Raw genomic sequence first — 19,213 nt, forward strand, 5'->3', positions numbered from 1 at the left:
ATTCATATTTATTTTGAAATAGTATTGCTTATTTATCTACTGCTCATCTCAACCAATCACAATATTCTCTGATTTAACTTGATGGGGGAGGTGTGTGGGTAGGGAAGTAGACCAGACCCCTCATAGGCTCATTAGCAACTGTTCGATCAATCGTCTTTTTGATCAAATTATGAAGAGTGTTCACCACACTACCACATACTAATTGATCAATGCATGATAAACGGCTTCGTAGAATTCTGATTGGTAATGGCCTAATCCAAACATTGATGGTTTTGAAAATTGAGTCTTTTGAATTGGCCCTTATCATACCGAATGATTCTAAACACAACTTCTGATAATCTTTGACGCTTTGCTCAACCAGGTGTGCCTTTGTAAGATTTTCAATCCCCACTAGAATCACATTGCTATTATGAACCTCTTTCCCCTCCACATAAGCTAATTGAGTTGATCAACGAAAATTGAGTTGTCCCACTAGGCATGCCAAATCTGTGTTGACAGAAATATCACAGTGTTGTTTTGCAAAACACGTAGCGACACATGAAGACTTGGGAGGTTTGCTTGACACATGAAGACTTGGGAGGTTTGCTTAACTTCAGTGTTGGTCCCTATCAAATTGGGTTCAAGGCATCCGGTCAATTTGACCTTGTAATTCGCAAGGAGAATAGAAAGAGTTTAATCAAATAATCAATCGGCCAATCGATCGATAGAACTTGCTGAGATCAGCCGATTGACCTATGAGCACGGTTGTAAGATAATTAAGTATGTTATTGATATAAATACAATGAGTATGTATATGTATAGTGACAATTATCAGTGGCTATAGCCAGCAATAGCCAATTAGGCAGATGGTCGATCTGAGAAGTCGATGGCAGTTATTGGTTGAAACTCCGATAAAACAATAAGCAAGATAAATCAACTTAATATAACTATTCATAAATACAATTTGATAGTAGATCGGAACTAACCAAGACAACGATATTGAAGATATCAAATAGTAAATATCAAGTCAGTGTAAATCAATCAAAATGGTTGAACAGATCAATTCAAGATACAATAGTATCTAAAGCGAATGATAAAACCACTAGCAATAGTAGGATTTTCATTAAAATATTAAACCTAAGCAAGAAAGTCTCAATCTAGCTTACACAATTTCCAGGTGCCTAACTCGAACGAAAGATACAACAGAAACTTAAACTAATACGATAGCTAGGGTCCGTACGAACTAGATCAAAATACCAGAACTAACTAAGAAAGTTCTAATCTAGCCGATATGACTATTGGAGTGATGATAACTCATCCAAATGTCGAGAGTTAGACCTGACCGATGCATCCCATCCAAGAGCTTGCTTCGTATAATTAAGAAAAGCGAAAATAACTAATCTTATCTAATTATAAGAGATATTTAAGAAAATATAAAACCAACTTGTAGCGATCTTTAAGATTCCTTCTTGCAATCGGCCTTTTTCATATATAGATCGTTTTTTTTTTTGCCTAACCGAATTCAAACGTAGAATCATACAGGATTTTGATGTTTGTAATTTTCTTAATGACATGGCCGGCAAACCCATAAGATAGATAATCCGGTTCACAACACGGCACTGAAATTCAACCCTGGGTTGGTCAAGACTCAAGCGCTTGATGGAAGGTTCGATCTTTAAATATCATCGACAATATGATAAACCATGGTCTTGACGGTATGGTACGTACAGCTCGACCATCCGGTACATTGAATGTCACTGCCAGAGATAAAACACGGTCTAATCCATCGAATAGATGACTCATATCCATCGCCGGGAATTAAAAATGTCGCAAATCAAACCGCTTGAGAAAACGATGAGATAAATATAAATACATCTTTTACGTAATAGAATTCTGGCCTTTATATGGCCAATTGTTATAGAATAAATAATCACGAATCACGCAATTACATCTCGATTAAGGATGGGAAAATGCTAATGATACCACCCTAATAACACATATCTCCATCTATGATTACGAATCAGAGTATGCATAATCGTGGTTCAATCGGTGGCTCACGAATTATACGTGGTCCTTGACTTGCCAACAAAAATAGAAAATTTAAAATAAACGACTGATCTTTGTGGATTAAATTTCGCTCTCATCATCATTGGTGGCTGACATCAAACCGAAATGGAACAAAATATTAGAGATTAGCTGAGGTATAAAATAATCATTAGTTCACATCTTACCGCCACCAGTCAAATCCAATTTAATAGGAAAACCGTCGCATGGATACCGCACCAATAGGAAACCTATAATAAAACTGTTTAATAAGATTTTGACAGAGTAAATATCATCCTTCACTATTTTGAACATCCGCGACAAAGATTTCAGCTGAAGAACCCACTTCTTGGCACATATGATGGAACAAACATCGTAATATCGTCTTCGCGAGGCATCATCGATGTTGATCTTCAGACAATCACAAGTGTGAAAGACTAGTTGAACGAACTATAACCGTTGGCAGACTGAGTAGTTAGGGACCAATGTAAATGCCTTAGCACATAAGAATCCAACAACGTTATATCATTACCTGCAGCTATGAGTAGCCACCGCCCACTTGCCGTTGATGAGAGTCTCTTGCTGCTATCTCTCTACATAGCAATCTCTATATCATACGGTCCTCACTTGTGCTGGCACACCAACATGCTTCGTTATTATGATGTCTATTCGATGCATATCTTCTTTGACTATGGAACAAGCCTATCACATTGTCTCCCTGACCCGCCCTAGTGCCATGTCCCTGCACCATCTCAACCGACGTCATCGTTTATGTGCTACTCTCGTAATATATCAATATCTTGCACTCTGGCCATGGCCTCTACACCTCTCCACGGTCGCTATCATCCGCGGTCCTCCAATCATCCTTACATCTTATCGTAGTCACTGTTATGACTTATGAGAAACTTGATTGTATTATCATCTTTAAAATAAATAACAATGATCAAAGTAAGTTGTTTACCAGGACAACGTCCTTGTCTATGAAAGCGGACAGAATATATCCAGTAACCCCCACAGCGATGTCTCGGCAGAACGAGTTTGAGAAGCTCCACACTGCTGTTTCGGCCGAATACACCACCCAGTGAGTGCGCGCGAGAGAGATAGAGAGAGAGAGAGAGGAGAGATGCGGCGTCACAGCAGCAGCAGCAGCAGCCGCGGCGGCGGCGGCGGTTTGGGTGGGCTGCTCGTGTGGGTGGTGGCGGTGGTGGTGGTGTGCTCATGGCGGATCGCAGCAGCTCAGGCTCAGCCACCGCCCAAAACCGATCCAATCGAAGGTAACCACGTAGTAATAGTGATTAATGCCCCCCATGCACTGCGATCTTCCTCTCATTAATCGCCCCACTAGTTAGTTTTTGGTTTGGTTGGTACGGTGTCTTGTTTGACGCGCTGACATGAACAGAGCTAAGCCCTACCACTACACAAATTGTTGCGTCCAAATGCTGCCTCCACTGTTCAAATCCCCCCAAATTCCCCCCTTTTATCCAATCTAAATCCAGCGAAATCTATCTTTCCCGATAATAACAACAAATAAAGATAAGGAAAGGGCGAGTTGGAATCTTGGGGTGGTTTGTCATTGGGCCCAAGAACCCGAAGAACACATGGATTGGGAAGACATGGAAGGGCACTAGAAGCAGTGGGGATGAGAGGAGGAAGAAGAAGCTGGTGGCCCATCGAGGTTACCAGCGGCGGGGAAGAGACCAGGCGGGGGCGGAGATGCGCGGGGAAGATGGCGGCGGCGAGTTTGGGCCTCCGGCAGCGGGGTTTACCACTTCGCTCCCCCGTTCACATCTGCCGCGTCGCCGTGGGAACGTCAAAGATTCGTCCTTGACTGCGTGAGCCAAGTCCCTGAGCCTTTTTATTTTTTTTATTATTAAGAGAAAAAGTCCGTATTGATTTGTTTTTTTGTTTGAAATTGTTCACATTTCATTAGTTATCTCTTAAACCACCCATCTTTTCACTTATGCTTAGTAGCCAAAATTTGAATTTTCAACCTTAAATTTGGAGTTAATTTTGGGGTTTTTTCACCGAAGTTTATTCTGTAGCGTTGGCTTTTAGATAACTAAGAATGAATGAATACATATATATATATATATATATATATATAATTTTTATTCACAAATTATTTTCTCTTTGCAAATATGTCGTTTGACTTTTTACCTGAAACACTCAAACAAATGAATAATCACCCTTAACACTTATCATTTTTAGTGCATCTGTTTGGTTTTAGATGATGATGAGACACCTCTACATGTCACACGTCACCAAAATAGTGATGATATCAACGTAGTAATAATTAACAAAGAAAATACTAGAGCCTCTAAGCCAACCTCATCTATTTCTATTCTCTCCCATACCCTATATATAATTTATTTTAAATTTACATGGCATGCGTCACCAAAATAGTGATGTCCTCAACGTAGTAATAACCAACAAAGAAAATACTAGAGCCTCTAAGCCAACCTCATCTATTGCTACCTAGGATGTTTCGTGGTGCCATGTCACCAAAAACAACCATACTTTGAGTGAGGAACCAAAAGTGAATGGTTTCATAGCTGAGATACCGACATAGTTCAAGGATCAATTTGGACTTTTGTTTATTTAATCCAACAGAGATTGGTATCACCCTGTGAAGAAATAGATTAAGAACAAATTAAGCTTTCTATTTACTCACTTGCTTGCTATTGCTATAAACGTAAGTCAAATATGCCTAATTGAGAAGCTTTCAACAATATTTCTAGTACAAACGAGAAATATGCTTGGAAAGACAACCTTTTTCTAGAGAGTACATAACCTTTATCCCTAGAAAAAGCTTTCAAGTACTCATAGAACTTTTTCATTAGTCTTTTCGTCTTAAAGATTGTAGATTATCACGGATATGCTTCCCAAGCTCCTAAATAATCTATCACAAAATCAAATAATCTATCATTCATTAGAATAAAGGAGCTGGGGGCTAAGAGTGGAAAATTTTCTATACTAGAACTTTCTACTACAAAAAACCTCACTTCTTTAGCAATAAAAAGATATATGAAGAAAATTCACACGAAGACTGAAAAACATTTGACTAGAGATCACACAATATTGTTTACATTAAACGTTGAAACATTTTAGAACACACCGCATTAGTTGATATTTTTTTTGATGAAAATTTATTCATTACATTAGAAAATAGGAAAAAGAAACACTTGTGCATGGTAAACAATTATTATGAAAATGAACTTATAGATAAAGGTTACTCCCATCGTTTTTAGTTTACTTGTCACCATTAACCTATATTATTCCTACTTTGACTAGCAAAAAAATTTAGATTATGAAGTTACAATGAAAGAATATTTTGTATTAACGGCATAGCATGCCCTCACAATTTGTCATATTTTGAAGCATCATGAATTTATTTTTTTCAAAAAGGAGATACCAAAGTTTAAAGATGAAAAGAAACATAAGTGTTTTCATGCAACCTGGTGTAGAGTACACCACTGGAAAACAGGAGTGGCCCTCTTAAAGTAGTTCTGATTAAGACTTAAGAGCAAAAGGAAAGTTAGATATTAGGTCATCAATAGTACAGGAAAAGAAAGAATGATAAACATAAGTGGTGTGAGAATCTATTCGCACTTTATGATCCTGAAACCTATGGGGTCATCTTTTTGCTCGTTGAAGGAAAAAAACCAAACGGTATATTTGCAAATGGAAAATAATTTGTGAATAAAACTTTTATATACATGTTCTTAGCGATTAAGCTAAGGCTGAAAAATAAACAACAATAAAACCCCCAAAATCAACTTCAAATTTATGGTTGAAAATTCAAATTTTTGCTTATAAACATAAGCAAAAGCGAAAGATAGGGATGCTACTTTTTAATTTCATGAAAGACATGCGCACTCACCACCACTAACAGATACCACATGCACCCACGAGTGCACCCCATTTAACTCTCAATCAAGAGATAGAGGTAACAATATATCTGTGAACCTCACTGAATTTGAAATCCGTGAATCCTCACTATCATTGAACCTTAGGATTTTCAGATTGGTTCTCTGCTTCATGAAAAAGAAAATAGTAAATGATTCATATTTTCTGGCCAAGAATCCCATATTGCTCTCAAATTCCATGAGGTGCCAAACATCTTTCTGCTCCAATTTTGATCCCAAGTCCGCGATCCCAGGCTCATAGCAGTGAGCTTAAAATAATTTATTATCTTGCATAGTTCTGCATCCATGTTATGAATAAATACTAATGCTGATTAATTTGTCCAGTGTCAGCGCTAAACACGATAATGGGGAGATGGGGCGTGAAGGCATCATCAGAGTGGAACATCAGTGGCGAGCCCTGCAGTGGTGTAGCCTCAGACGTTTCTGACTGGGATAACTACCCAAAAAACCCTGCCATCAAGTGTGACTGCTCTTTCAATAACAACACCATCTGTCATATTATCAAACTGTAAGTACAAATCCTTATCTTATTTTGATCAGCTGCACAGGCATGTTGCTCAATGCAGTATGCCTGAAATAGCCCATGTCATGCTAAAACTGTAAGTATGTGGTTGCTTGATTTCTAGGTGTTATCAGGTTGCATGTTCTATAGCACCTGCATATATTTTTACTATAGCGTAAAGAACTCAACCAGGCAAAGCCGGTTAACAGTTTAGTACCAGCCAAAGACCAATCTGGCCAGCTCACATTCTGCACACAAATATTCGGAATGCATTATGCACATGTGGAGATTTGAACCAGCATAAAACATGGGAAGACCGAAAGAGGTCAAAAGGATCATCACATGTTGTTCCCTAAACCATCAGTTTTAATAATCATGGAGTCATATCAGATTGATGTCTGTGAAAGTATATATTACTAAAATTATCTAACAGGGAATTTATAAAAAATACGATTTGTGAATTCCTATTTTCTGGAAATTATTAAGTAAGAAAAATTGAAAAGCTAGAGTCAACATGACTTTGTGTTTGAGGCAAAGATGGGAGTGAGCAGATTGCATTAATGGGCTGGCCCTTCAACACGGCTGTGCAGCATGAAGCAATTTGTTTGTATGCATGCATGAGTTCCTGATGCTGCTGATTCCGGTAATTTGATTTCATGGACAGCACACAAATCTGACAGCATTACTGTATGCTGCTTCTTCTAGACCTCAAATTCATTGACTCTGGATTCTGCTTGACTCGAATAACGGATACTGATGTGAACCTCTAGGGTCCAGACTCTTAGGATCATGCCACTAGGCCAGGGAAGCTAACATAATTAACATTGCTGTTTCTGCGATCATGTTACTGAAACATTTTTCCTTTTGGGAGTATTTAATTCATGTGCCTACGTTTTCAGATAATTTGCTAATTAACCTTTCGTAAAGAAAGCCTTATAGCAACTCCTGCACGTAAGCAAAAGCAAACACCATGCCATTAGAGGGTTGGCAGAGACATTTGGTGTCCTTCCAATCAGGAATTTGGGTTTAACAATTACTGGCCAACATTTTTCTCATATGTTTCTATCATTTATTATTCGATATTAATGTCTCTGAGGAAAAAGATGAACGACCAGTCTAATCCAAGTTGATATATGCTGGACCATAACAGGAGTATTCCGTCAACTGCGGTCAAGTGACCTTGTTTGGCATGTTTTTGGGACGAACCAAATAGTTCTTTTTTAGGGATGAAAACTGAACTGTGTCAAGCACAACTCAAGGTCCAAAATGGACTTCTATTTTAGATAGTGGCAAAACTGGAGTTATTCATTCCTTTTACTTATCAATTTTACTTGTGTATTTTGCAGGAGGGTATATGAGTTGAACATTGTTGGTCAAATACCTGCAGAGCTACAGAATCTTACCTATCTACAGGACCTGTATGGATCTATGTCTAGTAATCTTAATATTGATAATGACATTTGATAAGCGGTAGATCAATGTTTTGCAGAAAACATAAATTTAACCCCATGAATATAAGAGTTCTTTTAGGGTTCTCCATCTAACCTCTTTAGAGGTAAGAGATGTAACAAAATCCTCACCATTGAATTGATGGCATTGCCTAATGAGAAATTGTTCTGTCCTACCATTAATAAATCAGGCAAAGGGGGTAAAACTCATGGGCCAAATTGTTATGCTTCTAATATAACCATGAATGCTGTCTACCTAAAAGATATGCGCTCATTCTGATTCAACCGAAGTTGTTGAATTCAAAATTCAAATGAAAATTCTGAATATATCTAGTATTTCAAGTAAACATAGCACTAAGTATTCTACAGAAACAAAACAAAAAAAAGCAAAACTGATACCCCTACTACATTCTGAAACCATTGATTGGCATCTTGTGAAATATAGACAGCAAATATAATTAGATGCCAAATACATTTGAACTTTAGAATTCTTGTAGTAGCATTTTATTTGTTTTCTTATATTATTAATTATATATTCATTAAAATATCAACACATAATTTCTTCTAGCATAATAATTGATATTAATACACCTCAAATGATAATAAAAGTCTACTTACCGCGTATGAGGTAATTGTAATATGAAGCATCAATGCAAAATATTTAAAAGGACTTGGTGTACCATAAAAATCCTTTAAATAATTAACTGTTGATTCCTGGAAACAACAAGCAAATAATAGTCTTGCATGCAAGATTTTTGTGTTGACTAATTGACATGATGTTTCTGGTGTTGTTTCAGGAACCTGAACCACAATTACTTGACTGGTGCCATTCCATCATTCATTGGAAAATTTACTTTCATGAAATATCTGTAGGAGTTATATTTCAAGCTATGGATTCTACCATCCATTGGTGGTAGCTATGTCTTAATCATCTTTCATCATTTGAAGGGGCTTGGGTTTCAATCCACTGTCTGGACAACTGCCAAAGGAACTCGGGAACCTCACCAATCTCCTCTCGTTGTAAGAAATCATTTGAAGGACTGCCTGAACTATTATAATTATAGGGAAAATATTAATCACATAATTTATCGACAACAAAATTATAGAAAACTCACAAGTCTTGCATATCTGGCATGTCAGTATTTTCATATGTTCGAGTAAAATTGTAATGGTTAACAGTGGTTTAGATGGACCATCTGGGAAAACTCCCATTTTCTGTTATCTGTTGAACCCAAATAATTTATATCACTCCTGAATTATTTCTTGTTGATTCAGGGGCATTAGCCTGAACAACTTTACTGGAGAACTTCCTGAAGAACTGGGCAACTTGACCAAACTTGAGCAGTTGTAAATTCCTCCCTTCTAACTCCCAATTGCTAAGAACTAAGTTTGGAATGGGGAGTTATTTTGTTCAATATGATAATTACTTCAGTGTTTCAATAATAGGTACATTGATAGTTCTGGATTCAGTGGTCCGTTCCCTTCGATGATTTCCAAGCTTAAGAATCTGAAGTTCCTGTAAAGTCAATAACAGAACCTCAACTGTTGTTTCCATTGTGTTTTGATATGCTAGATGTAAAATGTTTTGGTATGTTTGCAGGAAAGCTTCAGACAATGAATTCACAGGGAAATTACCAGATTACTTGGGGAGCTTGACTAAATTGGAAGATCTGTAAGATTTATTATATTAAATTGGTAAATCATCATTTGGTGTCTTAATTATAGAGACATGGAAATTGTGAAGCATAAATTTCTGCATATGCTATTTCTATTTGAAGTCGGGCAATATCATTTTTCACCTTTAAGTTGTCACTGAATAAAAATGCAGGCATCTGCATGTCATTGAACTGGTTTGCATGGCATATTAATACATGCTTTTTAGCCAGATATATTGATCCATATAACTTACACTTTCTTATATTAATTCAACCTGGCAAGTCCCTACCCATTTTTCCTGAAAGTATGAACTTGTAGGACTTTCCAAGGAAATTCTTTTGAAGGACCAATACCTGCAAGTTTGTCTAATCTGACCAAATTAACAAATCTGTAAGTATACAGTTTTTTGGCGCCTTGATCCACTGATGTCTTAGAAGGTCAAGCGTCTTAACTGATTCATGAAATACAATTGAGCAGACGGATTGGCGATATTGTAAATGGCAGCTCTTCATTGGCATTCATCAGTAATCTGACATCTTTAAGCCACTTGTATGTGATGTGTTTTGCTATAGAGTATTAGACCTTACAATATTGTTCAAGTTTCAAATAGCTACATTGGATTTCATTTTTACAGGGTATTAAGGAACTGCAGGATATCTGGCAATCTTGAAGCAGTAGATTTTTCTATATTTCCAACATTGACCTTGCTGTATGTTTACGTTATTGTCCATGGTGCCAGTTATAATGCTTTTGGTCATTTCCTGGAACTGTGAAGCATTTGTTCAAGTAATTTTTCTGTCCTGTGTAACAGGGACTTGAGTTTTAACAATATCACAGGCCAAGTTCCTCAGTCCATCCTGAATCTGGGGGCTCTTCAATTTCTGTAAGAAATTATTATTTTTACATTAATCCAAATTATAAAAACACCTGATAAAATGATGCCCTTGTTCATCGTTTTGTATTTTCACAAATTCAGGTTTCTCGGGAATAATAGCCTTAAAGGAAGTTTGCCTGATGCTATAAGCTCTTCATTAAAAGCGGTGTATGTTAATAACAATAGACATTGCACTATAGCACAAATTATTTCATAATAGAATGATGTATTCAGTTCATTTGTAATATTTCTAGACTATTTTCAGAGATTTTTCCTACAACTACCTCACTGGAACGTTTCCTTCCTGGGCTACTCACAATAATTTGCAATTGTAAGTGTAACATTTTCAAATTTCTGTTGCCAAGGAATGGAATAGATATTCTAATATTTTCTTTTCAACAAGGAATTTGGTGGCAAACAACCTTGTTCTTGGCAGCACCAAAAGCAGGTACTCATAACATTTAGTTATTCTTTTCCAATTCATCAACTGTAATGATTTTTTTCACTAATATTAGTGCACAGTATACCTGCAGGATTAAACTGCCTCCAGCAGGACACTCCTTGTTTCCTTGGAACTCCCAAATGTATATTTGTCACTCGTCATCTGTAGTAGTTAACAGACTGCAAGGGTTTTGAATAATGGTTATAATTTTGCACGTCTTAATTCCAGATTATTCCTTTGCGGTTGACTGTGGTGGTAATATATCAACTGAGGGCTCAGATAATACTATATATGAAGCAGATGCTACAGACCTTGGGTATGCATCATACTATGTTACTGATCAAACAAGATGGGGTGTTAGCAATGTAGGAAACTTCTTCCAAGCCACAAATGGGATGAACATAATATATAGCTCTCAGGATTTTCAGAATGCAGTTGACTCAAAATTGTTTGAGACTGCAAGGATGTCAGCATCTTCGCTTAGATACTATGGGTTTGGACTTGAGAATGGAAATTACACAGTTAGGCTTCAATTTGCAGAGTTTGCTTTTCCAGACACGAAGACTTGGCTAAGCTTAGGAAGGAGAGTTTTTGACATATATGTTCAGGTACAAATTGAGTGCATAGCAATTGGTTTATTGAGTCTTCTTTTTCTTTCTATGAAAGTATTGCTAACATTTGCACAGGGAGCTTTGAAAGAAAAGAATTTTGATATAAGGAAGACAGCTGGTGGAAAATCTTTTACCACAATTAATAGGACTTACACGGCAACAGTGTTAAAAAACTTCCTTGAGATACATCTCTTCTGGGCTGGCAAGGGCACTTCTGCCATACCTACGCAAGGTTACTATGGACCAATGATCTCGGCATTAAGTGTCACTCCAAGTAAGCAAAACTGTTAAGTTAACTTCAAGGTAGATGACATTGGATCTAGTAAGTAAATCCATTTGTTTTCAGATTTTACTCCAACTGTGCGAAATGGTGTACCAAAGAATGGAATCAAAGCAGGCACAATTGCTGGAATATTGACTGGGGTGTCAGTTATAGGACTAGCAGGCTTATTTGGAATTTTTATGTGGATAAAGAAGCGCAGAATGGCACAACAGAACGAAGGTATAATTTTTAGTACAGTTATTCAGACATCGAAATTTTCAAATGGTTTGTTCTTTATGATCTGTCTGGAATGAAAAATGCAGAACTGTATAACCTGGTTGGACGACCAGATGTCTTTAGTAACACTGAACTCAAGCTAGCTACAGACAATTTTAGTTCTCAGAACATTATTGGGGAAGGCGGATACGGGCCAGTCTATAAGGTTATCTATTTCCCTTGATTAATTTTGTGAAAATTCAACCAAAAATCTATCGTATTTACTGCAACCTTTTTGTTGACATTCAAAATATACATGTAACTTTATTATGGTTCTTCATTCGGCAGGGTAAGCTACCGGATGGAAGAGTTATAGCTGTGAAACAACTTTCTGAATCATCTCATCAGGGGAAAAGCCAATTTGTGACAGAGGTTGCAACAATTTCTGCTGTGCAACACCGGAATCTGGTAAAATTGCATGGATGCTGCATCGATAGCAAAACACCCTTGTTGGTTTATGAGTACCTTGAAAATGGAAGCCTAGACCGAGCAATCTTTGGTGAGTCATTCTAGAAATTGCCAGCGCATATGAAATTGCATTTTCTTTATTTCACTACTAAAACTCCCTTGTGTTTCTTATTACTTCATAATTTTCTTCTATGTTTTCCATTATTTAGTATTCTCAAGAGTTTTTTAAGTTATTTCAACTTGTGCAGGACATAGTAGCTTAAACCTAGACTGGGTGATGCGCTTCGAGATCATTCTAGGCATTGCAAGAGGCCTAAGTTATCTTCATGAAGAGTCGAGTGTGTGCATTGTGCATAGGGACATCAAAGCCAGCAACATATTGCTTGACACTGCTCTGACCCCAAAGATCTCTGACTTCGGACTTGCCAAGCTCTATGATGAGAAGCAAACTCATGTGAGCACAAGAATTGCGGGCACATTGTAAGACAACTCACCATTTCTCTTCTTATGGCTGTAACTTTGGAAAGAAATCTATTTTTAACTTATTTGACCTTTGTCAAGTGGCTATCTGGCTCCTGAGTATGCAATGAGAGGTCATTTAACACAAAAGGCTGATGTTTTTGCATTCGGGGTGGTCATGCTGGAGACTCTAGCTGGTCGATCAAACACCAATAGCTCCCTCGAGCAAAGCAAGATCTATCTCCTTGAGTGGGTAATAAGCTGTTCAACAATCTTTCCATCCAAGTATGCATTGGTTTAATTTGTTTATGCTCAGGGAGTATTATTCATGAGAACTTAGCTGAGGGTACCGTACTGCACATTTAGTGTTTTCATGGGTCTGTTGGTTTGTTGATAGTTGGAAATTAGAGATAAAAATAGCTAATTTCCCTATTGTTGGGTTACCCCTTATGGATGTACTAGAGATAGGTCTAATGAAATTACTAGCAAGACATCCCTACAGAAGGGTATAGCATATATCAATTACTACCTCCGTTTCATAATGTAAGATGATTGACTTTTTTAGTTACAACGTTTGACTATTTGTCTTATTCAAAAATTTAGTACAAATATAAAAAATGACAGGTCGTACTTAAAGTTCTTTTGATAATAAAGTAAGTTACAAGCAAAATAAATGATATTTTCATAATTTTTTGAATAAAACAAATGATCAAACATTACAAGCAAACAAGTCAAACATCTTATGTTATGTTAATAGAGGGAGTAGCAAGCAAGAATGAATATAAAGTAATGTAGTCTCCTTTCATCCTAGATCAAGCCAATGCTTCCCAGCCATCCTTTTCTTTTTCTTTTGCATGTTTACCCTCCATGAGCCACTAGTCCACAGTAAGTTAAGTTCTGTCATCTTCTTTGTATTAAACTTGTGCTCATTTATAGGTCTGGGAACAGTATGAAAAGGAGCAAGCTCTCCGAATCCTTGACCCAAGTCTCAAGGAATTCAACAGGGATGAAGCTTTGAGAGTCATCCGTGTCGCGCTGATCTGCACACAGGGCTCACCGCATCAACGGCCGCCGATGTCGAAGGTCGTGGCAATGCTCACCGGAGAAGTTGAAGCACCTGAGGTATTCACGAAACCAAGCTACATCACGGAGTCACAGATGATGGATGGGAACTATGCCACGAGCAGCTACTTAGGGTTTACAACTTCCACTGGCGGAACAAGCTTGAACCTTTGATTCATGAGTAGTCATGAGGGAAGGTGAATGCGAAATTGAATTGTGCAGGCGATCGATCTTAGGTTCATGTGACAATTTCGGAGGCTATTTGTTCTTGGGTTAAATTGCATATTTATAGTTAATCTAGGAGCAAAACTGTAAATCTGTAATAAAATGTCTAAAAGTTTGTTGGCCACAGGACTACTTCATTGGAACACATGGGTTATACACCAGGAAATGTGGTGAACAAATACCATGGATCTGAGAAACTTTATAGGTCCAACCACCTTTACATATTTTGGTGGTTGGCAAATTGATTTTATTTTCATCTAAGTTCACCGGAATCAATACTACAATTGGGGATAATGAATGTCGGATAACATATTTTATCGGATCATAATTGGTAAAAAGTACAATGATAATAATTTTAGTCTTCACGGTAATTACTACCTTCGTCCCAAAATGACTATTTTTCAGTTTTTTGATGTCTTATTTGAAACTTTTTTTGCGATTAATATTTTTATTCTTACTAGATGATAAAAAACATGAATGGTACTTTATATGTGACTAATTTTTTTTAAGTTTTTTGTATAAATTTTTCAAATAAGACGAATGGTTAAACGTTGAACATGGAAAAATGAAAAATGATGTTATTATGGGACGGAAACAGCAAGAAATAAGCGCTATGACACAACGACCACAGAGATTAAAAAGGGTTTGTGCACATCAATCCAACTATGATAAAATTGTTTGCTCACACGAAATAAGATCTTGTTTGTTTCAATTAGTAATTATTGTAATCTAGATTATTAAGTCAAATTACTATAAACTGAATTATTATAAGCTAAAGTATAAAGAAATGATAAAGGTGGGTTATTAATTTAAAGTATCCAAGGATAGTCGGTCTAAAGCCAATCTAAAATAAGTATCTTTAGATGAACTTACCATATTACAGTAATTTGAGCCATATATTATAATAATTTGTTACATTGGAATTTGTTTCAGCTTACCCCTAATAAATCAAATTGAAATAATCTCAAGCTAAATTGAACAGGGCTAAGAGATTGGCAGTGCATGGATATAAAGAAATAACAATTTCTATGTGATTTCAAGAATTCAAGTTGATCGTTCTAGAAGAACAATATAAATTTGAATATGAGGACAACTCACATAACGTCAAAGATGCAGCAAACTTACTTGACAGGAGCACATGGCAATCTGGGGCTTATAGCTACTCTTAAGCCTCAAAGAAGGGGAACTGAGTTAAGCCCCTCTGTCTAAATTCATAGGTTAATTCTTTCTTTTCTTTTGCTGTAGGGAACGTGAACTCCTTTCCTGATAGATCCTTAATTACTGGAGTGATATAAATTTTGCCTAGCAAAACATTTAAAATAACTGGTCCGTTCATAATGATTCTATGATATTTGGCTTCAACAAATTGTACATATGGTAATTTATAGAGCAGAGCACGGCTAGAGCAACCGATTTCCACGGATGCTAAGCCTGACTAGATAATAAATCTTACAGCTCGTCTTTTTGTTTCTGCTTATACTTATAAGCCAAAATTTAATTTTTTACCATTAAAGTTGTGGTTGGTTTTAGGTTTTCTTATCATAGTTTATTTTTCAACCTTGGCTTTTAGATCAATAAAAATATGTACATAAAAGTTTTATGCAAAAATTATTTTTCGTTTGCTAATATGTTGTTTAACTTTTCTTTTTCTGAAAAAGATGCTCTTATGTGGCCTGTGTTGCCCATAACGGTTATGTGCGCATGTTTAGTGTCACCTTGTTAGTTTAGTTTGAGTGGAACCAACTTATAATATCTCATCCCTTTAACCATATCGCTCTCGGGTTGACCCTTTCATATAAAGCGAGAATAAAAGTATATGTGTGTTGGTATTTGTAACTAGGTCCATTGTTTGGGTTGGGTTATGTGGTTCTTTTGGGCGGGATGATACACAATGTCTCCGTCCAAGGTCAGTGATCTCAAATTAAAAAGTTTTAAATTTGTCAAGCTCTTGAAAATTGCAAATATTGATTCTCTAAAATAGATCAATTATAAACACATAGTTGGGAATGCAATGATTACAAATAAAAATATCAGCAATTACAAAGTTGCATATCTCATTGAGCTTTACAATTTTGATATAGGGTACGCCTATTTGAAAAATTCATTTTTGAAAATAGATATTATCATTTATAACACACATATAGGGACATATAAACAATCTTAAATAAAAAAATTATACCTACTACTTAAAACCGGATTCTTCCATCCTCTTCCCACCCCCACACGTCATGCAAAACTCATCACTTAAAAAAAAATCAAGTGGTTTGGTTAAAATAAACACTTTTTTCTATGAGTCTGTACATCCCAACATCAGTTGTCATTAGTTGTATGGGTCTATCGTAATACATACGTATGTTAATATTACTAGTTAGTTATGGATTTGTCTCATCGATATCTACGTCTTTTAAGTTGCTTCATCTACGATGAGTGGCTTTTACAAACCACAAACAAGTGCTGTTGTATGTGAAGATTTATCTTACTACACACTATTTATGTGAGGTAATGACGGGTCATGGTTATGGTCCGTGGCCCACCATAGATCATCTGTGAGCTGTCATCATATCTCAAATGAGCAATATTTATGAGAGATGGGATGTTAAATGGGTTGCGTGGACCGTTATACACTCCCATCTTTTCGCTTCTCGTTATTCTTATAAGTCAGTATTTAAATTTTTAAACTTAAATATTTAAGAGTTAATTTGGGATTTTTTGACCAAAGTTTATTTTTCAACTTTAGCTTTTAGATCGCTAAGAATATATATATATATATATATAAAAATATTTTTTATAAATTATTTTTATTTACCAATTTAGACGGAGCGCCTCCTGCAGCAATCTTTTATTTAACGATTACTTGTGTATACAGCTATTAGTGGATTCTAAATTGACATGGCTATCTATTGTTTGAACCGCATTGGCACGTGCATGCACAAAGAACTCTCTTCCGATTGATTGTTAATTAATACAATGTTGCCTGCCTTCTGCTTACATATAGTTTACTGTATGCACAGAAGAATCCATGCCATTAGCCGCCCCCATATCCTTTTTAATTCAATGGAGCAGCTGGATTAATTTAGCCAAATAGGGCCATAGCACCAAATCTCCAAGCCTGGGAGTTTGGTAATATAACAACGATGCACGGCGTACGGATAATGTTAGTACTACTGTGCTACATGTGGCTTCCTTCTCCGTGAAGATTATTTTTCAGACTTTTCTTTTGCTTTTGCGCCTATACGTCCCGAAAACTATTAAACGATATATCTTTTATAAACAAAATTTATATAAAGTTTTATCATCTAATTTTTTAAAATAGATTTTTAACTTTTGTAACAACTAATTCCATCGTTTATTTCCATAAATAGTTATTCAAAAAATAAATAATCTTTTATCTTTTTTTTTAAAAAAATCTTCCAGAGAACGCATCCATAAGCCGGCCATACGTACACATCACGCAACAGCCTGCAAGAGCTGCAGAGAGTCAAACATACGTGTTCAATTAGCTTTTAGATTGCAAATTTTTTTTCAACAAATATCACGTTAGACGTTTGACAAGATGTCGGGAGAGGTTTTCGGATACAAATGAAAAAACAAATTACAGATTCCACCCAGAAACTGCGAGACAAATCTTTTGAGCCTAATTATACCGTTATTAGCATATATTTGTTACTGTACCACTTATGACTAATTATGGCCTAATTAGTCTTAAAAAATTCGTCTCGCAATTTCTTCCATAACTGTGTAATTAGTTTTTTGATTTATCTATGTTTAATGCTTTATTTAAATGTCCAAAGATTTGATAGATGTTTTTGAAGAAACTTTTTGGTAACTAAACAAAGCCTAAAAATGCAGCGTGACTTGCCCTTTCCGTCGTAGCATGAGACCATGACCGATTCCAGGGGATCGATCACGTTACCGTATTACCTACTGCCTCTGAGAAAAGTATTCATAAATACAGCCTAACGGGCTAATGTCTAGATTTAAAATTCAAATTTACACTACTGCCATATATCACCTCAGATACAAAGTTATTATATTTTAAAATAGTATTTAAATTTAGTATCAAAATATAAGAAATTATACAAAAAATTACCGCTTGATCGCAACAATCAATACTCAAGGATTGAACACCATTGCTCCATACTATGCCCCATTCTTCTTTCTCTCTCTCTTGACTTTTTTTTTAAAAAAATTAACAAATAATTTCTCGATTCCTTCCTCGTATGCGTGCAGATAATCGATAACTCTTTAGCGAACTTTAAACTTCTTATTGCCTAAATTTTCTATCCACGCTATAACCCTATTATTCATTGCAATTAAGTATTTGCAATAAGATCTTACATATTGAAATTCAATATTTGACGTTTTAAAAACAAATGATTCATCTTATGGGTATTTTAAATTTGAATTTTGTAAAAAAATTGATGTTCACTCATTGGAAACTTAATGTGTTATGTAATGGGCTGTTGGTATGGCACCATTGTTTCTTAAATATGCTACATCTCTTTGAAACATTTCATCAGGTGGGCTGAAACATTTAAGCAGGCAAAACGATGTGAAACAACACCCTGCTTTGGATGGTTTGTTTGTGAAGAATTTTAGAGTGTTACATCTCCCACCTAACTACGTACCTCGGATTTAATTTTCATCGAATACTACCCTCGGTCATTTTTCCATTCCCTACATACCCCTCCTCATTTATAATGATAATTATTTTCTTTTGACATTAATCTCTCTTAAAAAACCATATTTTAAGAGAGGAAAAAAATCTTCCTAACCGAAGACGCACATATGCACATATAACGGTATTCCCACCCGACCATGTACATAAATAGGCTAGTGAAAAATCACTCATATCACGTGTACTGTATTCTTTTAGAGCTTTTAGATGAAAAATTATCTGATTCTCGTGATATCTAAACGATGGAATTCAATATTACAAACTTAAAAATCTATTTTTTAAAAAGTCAGGTAATAATGAACTTCTACACAGAAACATTTTCTAATAAAAATACACCGTTTAGCGGTATGGAAAATATGCGC

At 36.0% G+C, this 19,213-nt stretch overlaps 1 protein-coding gene across 4 annotated transcripts; it reads left to right on the plus strand.

Moving 5' to 3' along the window:
- The first annotated feature begins 3,064 nt into the window (after positions 1-3,064).
- LOC102710494 (probable LRR receptor-like serine/threonine-protein kinase At1g56140) lies at positions 3,065-14,434 on the plus strand. Of its 4 annotated transcripts, none has more exons than XM_006654122.3 (24): positions 3,065-3,296; positions 6,273-6,456; positions 7,797-7,868; positions 8,696-8,767; positions 8,847-8,918; positions 9,174-9,245; positions 9,345-9,416; positions 9,499-9,570; positions 9,873-9,944; positions 10,032-10,103; positions 10,189-10,263; positions 10,366-10,437; positions 10,531-10,596; positions 10,694-10,759; positions 10,832-10,876; positions 10,951-11,012; positions 11,099-11,478; positions 11,557-11,755; positions 11,828-11,983; positions 12,067-12,185; positions 12,308-12,518; positions 12,676-12,907; positions 12,989-13,139; positions 13,823-14,434. In XM_006654122.3, the coding sequence occupies exons 1-24, from the start codon at positions 3,146-3,148 to the stop codon at positions 14,120-14,122; spliced, it is 3,045 nt and encodes a 1,014-aa protein (XP_006654185.2). In that variant the 5' UTR covers positions 3,065-3,145; the 3' UTR covers positions 14,123-14,434. The 4 variants fall into 4 exon arrangements, with proteins under 4 accessions (XP_006654185.2, XP_006654184.1, XP_040379792.1 ...); XM_006654121.2 differs by lacking the exon at positions 3,065-3,296 and adding an exon at positions 3,410-3,854; XM_040523858.1 differs by lacking the exons at positions 3,065-3,296; positions 6,273-6,456 and adding an exon at positions 7,549-7,709.
- The last annotated feature ends 4,779 nt before the right edge of the window (positions 14,435-19,213 follow it).

The sequence above is a fragment of the Oryza brachyantha genome, chromosome 5 (genome assembly GCF_000231095.2).
Source record: "Oryza brachyantha chromosome 5, ObraRS2, whole genome shotgun sequence".
Classification (NCBI taxonomy): Eukaryota; Viridiplantae; Streptophyta; class Magnoliopsida; order Poales; family Poaceae; genus Oryza; species Oryza brachyantha.

Excerpts from the sequence above, each read along its gene's own strand:
- LOC102710494 (XM_006654122.3), top strand. The coding sequence starts at position 3,146 with ATGCGGCGTCACAGCAGCAGCAGCAGCAGCCGCGGCGGCGGCGGCGGT. Across the intron at positions 10,104-10,188 it reads CTGACATCTTTAAGCCACTT|GGTATTAAGGAACTGCAGGA; the intron begins GTATGTGATGTG and ends TCATTTTTACAG. Across the intron at positions 10,877-10,950 it reads CTTGGCAGCACCAAAAGCAG|TATACCTGCAGGATTAAACT; the intron begins GTACTCATAACA and ends ATTAGTGCACAG.